Below are 7135 nucleotides of genomic sequence, written 5' to 3'. Positions count from 1 at the left end.
GCTTTGCATTATAATTTTAATATTGACAGCGAATGTGCACATCAGGTACATGAACATGAAAATCATTAGAATTGCATTTGAATTTGAATATTGTCTGAAAGAATGCATGCAAAAGTGGAACATGCAATTGCAATCTCATATTGCATTAGCATTTGAATTGAGTCTACTATATGCTTCCATAGTAGACACGTACCTCTCTCCGTCTCATAGAATTTAGACTGAGAGAAACGCGGAAAATGCAACCTATAGCCACCACTGCCCCCTAGGGGCGCAATTACACACAAATCTCCCAATACCTACAAATTACAATGAACAATACCAGATTTTGGTGAAATAAAACTTACCTAACCACAAAATATAAAATGAAAGGTTACAAAAATATGACTCATTCCTTAACCTGTTACACTAGCTCACTACTAGCTCCCAGTAGGCTATAGGCTATATTGTGATGAGAGAAAGTGAGGATCTTCTTAAATTACAATCTTGTATAGCATCAGAACAGACAGACTCGTGAATAAATCATCAGTCTAAGATCATCAATCATGTTTAATCATCAAACTGACATCAATCTAACTTAACTTCATAACTATTTACAGGTTGTTGCAAGAGGGCCATACTGCAGGGTAAATCCCCATGTGCCAATGCTGCGCCTCTTTTTTGGGGAAGGTGACCTCATGAATGACTTCCGTCTATCAAGGCCAACCATGGAGAACCTCATCCACCTGCTGGAGGGGGACACCGACCATGGATGGGGGAAGACATTTGAGGTCCTTGTGTTTGTCTACTGGTTGGCATGTGGAACATCTTACAGGGTTGTGTCAGAGGCTTTTGACATTCCCCGTACCACATGTCATGACATGGTGCACCGGATCAGCAAGGGCATCCAAGGGGTGTTCAGGAGGCTCATCTGCCTCCCCAACAGGGATCAGCTGGAGGAAATCGGGGCTGGGTTCCAGCAGCTGTCTGGTTCCCCAGCTTTCAGCAAAGTGGCAGGGAGCATAGGTGGGTGCCATGTGCGCATAGTACCACCTGGACAGTTTGCAGTGGATAACTTCAACAGGAAGTTCCAGGCAATCTGTGACGACAAGGGTCGTTTTCTGGATGTCCATGTCGGCTACCCTGGCTCTGTTGACGATGCCTGGGTCCTCAGGTACAGCCCCCTGTATTTGCACCAGCTGTACCCACCTCCAGGATGGTGCCTCATAGGGGACGGAGGGTATCCCTGTCTGGCTCAACCCATTTGTCTGATGACCCCATTCCGTGAGCCTGTCCGGAATGCCGTTGAGGGAAGGTACAACACAAGGCTGTCCAGGGCGAGGTGTGTGGTGGAGAGGGCGTTTGGGGTGCTGAAGACAAGGTGGCGGTCCCTCTTTCTCAAGGCGCTAGAGGTGAAGGTGGAGTTTGTGTCCGAGGTCATCATTGACTGCCTTTTCCTCCACAACCTCTGCATCAGCAATGGGGACATTTTGGAGCCTGATGAAGGTGGTGATGGTGATGATGGTGGTGATGGTGATGATGGTGGTGATGGTGATGATGGTGGTGATGGTGATGATGATGGTGATGACGGTGTCGGCGGAGAAGTCAATGATCCGCTCCTCCAGCAGTCTGGGGACACCCTCCGAAACAGGCTCGCCGCTGCAGTGTCTGCTCCTACTCACCTGATCCCTGCACTGCAGGAACACGATTATGTGTAGAGTAAAGTGTGGTATAATAATAAACCTAGTTCTGATTGCACTGGCTGGCCCCTAAGGGGTGGAATTCCACGGCTGCACTAATATTGCCAGTACGGTATATATATATTTTGTTGTTGTTGTTGTTTGTCTATTTTTTAGACAGATTACATGTATCATACATATGATATGACAAATATAATTTCACAAGTTTCTTACCTTAATTAAATGTGTTTCCAATGGTCAATAAATGAAGAAAAGACAGTAAAAGAGTCCGTGTTCTGTTGATGGAGCAAAGCAGCAGGACTTGCGGTGTGTGTGTGTGTGTGTGTGTGTCGTGTATATAACCGCTCTGGATATTTAAACCTTAAACATAGGCTCGCGCAATTGGTCGCTTCATGACTGTCGTCATGACCAGCCAGTTCCCTCCCCCCACCATGGAGCTAAGATGAGGGGGAGGGGGGGGGGGGAGAATGTTTGCTCTATGCAAGGATCAGACCACACTATTCTACCTGTTAGCACAACTCCTTATTTTATTTTACTACTGTGTCATTACTGTCTCTGTTCTATTCATAACCCATCAGCATGTTTCTAAAATAATCACAGAAGAAAGACGGCAAATCAAAATGATCAAATAATTTTTAAAAAATGTTGAAAAAACAATTGCATCATTTTCATGAACCACTCCTCTCTCTCCTGACTCGCCCTGCTCTCCATCCACATCCTGAATTCCCGGTCCCTTCTCTCTCCCTCTTCTCTCCTTCTCTCTCCCTCTTCTCTCCTTCTCTCTCCCTCTTCTCTCCTTCTCTCTCCCTCTTCTCCTCTCTCTCCAACGCCTCCCTCTCTCTTCTCTCTTCCTTCTCCTCTGTCAATCTCTCCCTCTTCTCCTCTCTCTCCAATGCCTCACTCTCTCTCTTCTCTCTTGCTTCTCCTCCTCTTTCTCCGGCTCCTCTCTAAACAGAGAGACCCACTCCGACTCCCGCTTCCTCTTGGGAGCCGGAGTGGGACCCTCTGCCACTGGAGGAGAGACCACTGCTGCTGCTGACGTCGACGCCACAGACGAGGAGATGAGGTAATGTGGCGTCACCGATGGTCTTTGCCCCATCACCTCATCCATGGCATCGAACCACTTCCAGCTAGCAGCAGTGGCCTCTCCTCCCTCAGTGCTGACCCCTGTCCGAGGTGCCTTCAGTTCCTACAAAATAACATACACAAGGGTAATCTGATTGATCATTATTTAGTTAAACATTTCATTTTGATATTTCAACTTACCTTATATTTTTGTTTCAAATCCTCCCACTTCTTTTTAGCCCAACTAGCCTCCACCATGCCCTCCAGGCCATGCTCCTTGATGAATATCCTATACAACCATAACATTGGTCAAACATTGGCATAAACCTTTGACAGGGGATAAGCACGTATGTAAAAATCTCAAATCAAATCATGACATTGTATTGGTCATGTACATTGCATACAGCTGTAAGTGATGGAGTGAAATGCTTTTGGAATTTAGCTCCTCGTTCAACAACAAACAAATTAACATTAGGCCTACAGTATAATCATAATAATAATAATAATAATAATAATAATAAAAAAAACAATGACATGGGTGTAATGTATGTATCAGCAATAAAACAATGACAAGGGTCCATCAATAACTCAGATTCCATAAACATCATTGACATTCGATGTGCAGTTATTCTTTACCTAGTCACATATGGACAGCTGTTATAGTATAGTATGTTGCGTTGGAGTGTTCATTGTTCTAATATACAGTCCTGTTATGAGGTACTAAAGGTATGGACTTAGGCGCAGTGCAGGACAATGAAGAGTGGTAGGCAAGTTTGCAAAAAATAAAGTATCTCTTTACTTAAGAAAAAGCAGAATGAACAAGTCCTGAGGATGGATGCTGGACTGTGGTTCTGACGAATGGTAATGGGTACAAGGCTCATACCTGCCTCTCCCAGGCAGAGAAGCCCCAGCGTGTTTATGGGTTATGAGGAGGGGCTGGTGTAGCTCTACTGTGTGGAGGTAATCTTTCACTGGCTGTGACTTCAGAGGGAAAATCTATTCAGTCCCTGTATCAATGACGGTGGTAGAAACTCAGCCCCACTGGTCATCTGTCCTGTAGATGTCACTGTCTGATCTGGTTTAAACCAAACAAGGCAATTCTACACTGTTTCTGTATACTGGCCAGCAACGCAGCTCGGATTGCTTGTGGTGCCAGTCTCTCGCCACTAGAGGGCATACTTCTATCACGGGACACAGCAGAGGTGTGCTAAAGGGGCGGTTGACCGACGCACTGCACTGCAGAGAAGAAACTGTTCCCCTGGTGTGACACTGCTCTTCTGGTACTGACCAGCTGCGCTGATGGAGGTCGTTTTAAATGTTTTTAATCTGAACTAAACAATCCTGTATTTTTGTTTATTTAATTAGTCCTGCCAACAAGAGACTGAATTGCTCAGAATATACAATTCACAATTGCACAATAGTTAGAAATGTTGTCGGCAGCACACACACACACACACACACACACACACACACACACACACACACACACACACACACACACACACACACACACACACACACGTCTAACACAATGTATTCCTCTGTTCTTCTATTCTCCTTTTAATATCCAATTCTTAACATACATTGTCGTTATTCTTAACATACAATATGAATCAATTTCTTCTCCGCTATATTTGAAAATAAGTGTGTATATTTTATTGAGGTGTGTGTGTGTGTGTGAGTGAGTGAGAGCTTGATTGTTGAGTTTCGTTTTAATTGTCTGATATGAAGGCAACGTAGCATCCCGCAAGGGCTGAATCAATTGGGGTTTAACAGCCATAACTGCAGATGTAGCCGAAGTGATTTGGATTCACACTGTTGCGATGAGGTAGCCCTGCCCGAGAGTGTCACCCTCAGACCTTGAGGATGTCGTTTTGGCCTAATGTTTACCAATGGTGCTGAATTGATTGAGATAAGTACCAAAGAGTACCCTTTGTTACCACATATAGTTGCCAAATAGTTTCTTCGTAAATACTGGATAATTAAATACCATCTTAAACATGGTTGTAACATGAATGGTTATCTCTGTTCCCCCATTGTCATGAAACATGTTGCTATAAGGTTGTTTACATGGATGGCCTACATCGTTTAATAACTACAAGTCAATCAGAATCAGGATTATTTCGCTCCTGACTAGGTAGGCTACATACCGAACCTGTTCTGCCGTCAGTTTCAGATTTCGTGAGTTTAGAATTATAAGGTTCTATCTCCGTTTAGGGTAGTTCAGAGATATTGAGCGTCAAAGTTTTTACATTCCATTATGTTTTGTGAGATGGAACCTTTGTATTGTATTAATTACTAACTCAAAAATGTCAACATTTTAAAAATAACACCACACAGGCATTAATAAACACCTAATGCATCAGATTATGTGAAAAACTCAATTTTGACAAAAATGGAGATAGAACCTTATAATTCTAACGTCACGATGTGTCTGCTGCGTCTTTACGCGGAGCTCAGAAGGACACTGGCACAGCTGCGTTTCACATGATTCCACCCGGCAGACGAGTCACCAAACCACCGCCAAATGACTCAAACATCACCCAGCTTTGATATACCACCGCCACATTTCTCCCTACAGAAGCACGAATTTGTCTGAAGTTTCACTTTGAGATACGATTTTTACGCACCCGTCCATACTTTTCGAGGTGTCTCTCTCTCTCTCTTTATTCTGGATGAATATGATTTCACAAACCGTTACAACCTGTGTGTGTGTGTGTGTGTGTGTGTGTGTGTATGTGTTTGTGCATATATATCATTGCATCACTTAAGAACACGTGGGCAGTCTGACAGAAAGCCCCTGGTTGCCTGGTGGTCGGAATTTCGTTGTGGGGGAGAGACATTTTTAACGATTTAACGAAACAGCAAGATCTATGTGGCCATGGATGAGTTTCGTTGTAGGTTTCTTGTGCTGATGTCCATAATCAGCGCTATCAGAGAGAGTAGTGAGAGAGAGAGAGAGAGAGAGAGAGAGAGAGAGAGAGAGAGAGTGTGTGAGAGAGAGAGAGAGAGAGAGAGAGAGAGAGAGAGAGAGAGAGAGAGAGATTCCCTCCCCTCCCCTCGCCAAATGTCTGCCCGGGAGACGGTGACACTCCTTCATAACTGCGCTCTTCCCGCGCCTCGACGCACAGATGGCCAAATCGCCGTGGGCAGGCAGGGACGTCTCCAAACCTCGGAATTCCTCTTTCAAACCTCACCAAACCCCGGTAGAAAACCACCGAGATAGAAGATGAGAGTATAATAAATTAATATTCATTGACATGTATTTATCCTAATAAAAAACAACCGTATATGGTTTCCATTAGTATAGGCTAGCCTACGTTCCCAAACTCCCCAAACCCTGTTATATGTGCATGTAACGGGACTCGACGCGCACGCACTCCCGGCCGGCGCTGGTGATGCCATGCCCCGCAACCACAGTGGCGACGAGGCCGGTACTACGGGGCTCTGGATGAAGACGTCGCCGGCGGGACTCGGGTCTCAGGACTACGGCTTGAAAGACGTGGAGTCTGGACGGAAGACGATGAACAACGAGGTTCGGATCGCGGACGGGCTGCTCTCCTCGCCGGGGCCGACAGCAGGTGTCTGTGCGCAGAGGCGACACCAGGGAGCCCGGCTGAGTCTGCTCGGGAAGCCGCTCAACTACAGCGCGCAGAGCGGCCGGAGGAACGCGCGTTACCGGCGGCTCCAGAACTGCCTCTACAACGTGCTGGAGAGACCGCGGGCGTGGGCATTCATCTACCATGCATTTGTGTGAGTATTTAAACCATGCACGTTCACCATAATTCGTGAGCTTAGAATTATAAGGTTCTATCTCCGTTTAGGGTAGTTCTGAGATATTGAGCGTCAACGTTTTTACATTCCATTATGTTTTGTGAGATGGAACCTTTGTATTTTATGAATTACTAACTCAAAAATGTCAACATTTTTAAAAATAACACCACACAGGCATTAATAAACACCTAATGGATCAGATTATGTAAAAAACTAAATTTTGACAAAAATGGAGATAGAACCTTAGAATTCTAACGTCACGATTGGCAAGGGAAAGGGACGGTTCCCACGCTAACTACAACTGCTGCTGCCTACTTCGTCACCTGTTGCTGGGGGTAGTGTTCCGCATTCAGAGTAGAGGGGAAGCGAAGTGATCAGAGGTTTGGTGCTTCCGATCATGTCGTTTTCACTTTTAATGTGTGTGTGTGTGTGTGTGTGTGTGTGTGTGTGTGTGTGTGTGTGTGTGTGTGAGAGAGAGTGAGAGAGAGAGATAAACTGTTGTGACCATATCCCAAGTGTTATGGGTCTCATTACTCTAACAGCTGGACGCTGCTGTTATGCTGCAGAGCTGCAGAGACAAGTCCACCAGAAGGCTAGGGACGTGAGATGCGGTTAGATTT

At 45.2% G+C, this 7135-nt stretch overlaps 1 protein-coding gene across 1 annotated transcript in view; it reads left to right on the top strand.

The window, feature by feature from the left end:
- Positions 1-704: 704 nt before the first annotated feature.
- Positions 705-7135, top strand: part of LOC308155408 (potassium voltage-gated channel subfamily KQT member 5-like) — a gene marked incomplete at both ends in the record, with an annotated part of 90025 nt that continues 83594 nt past the window's right edge. The window contains 3 exons of the mRNA XM_080528726.1: positions 705-1491; positions 2634-2742; positions 6057-6494. Of these exons, the coding sequence (XP_080384852.1) occupies positions 705-1491; positions 2634-2742; positions 6057-6494 (1334 nt within the window). The remainder of the gene's footprint in view (positions 1492-2633; positions 2743-6056; positions 6495-7135) is intronic.

Source organism: Nansenia antarctica (assembly GCF_963989245.1).
Source record: "Nansenia antarctica genome assembly, chromosome: 1".
Taxonomy (NCBI): domain Eukaryota; kingdom Metazoa; phylum Chordata; class Actinopteri; order Argentiniformes; family Microstomatidae; genus Nansenia; species Nansenia antarctica.
The sequence above is the reverse complement of the archived record's forward strand: the minus strand, read 5'-3'. Positions and strand labels throughout refer to the sequence as shown.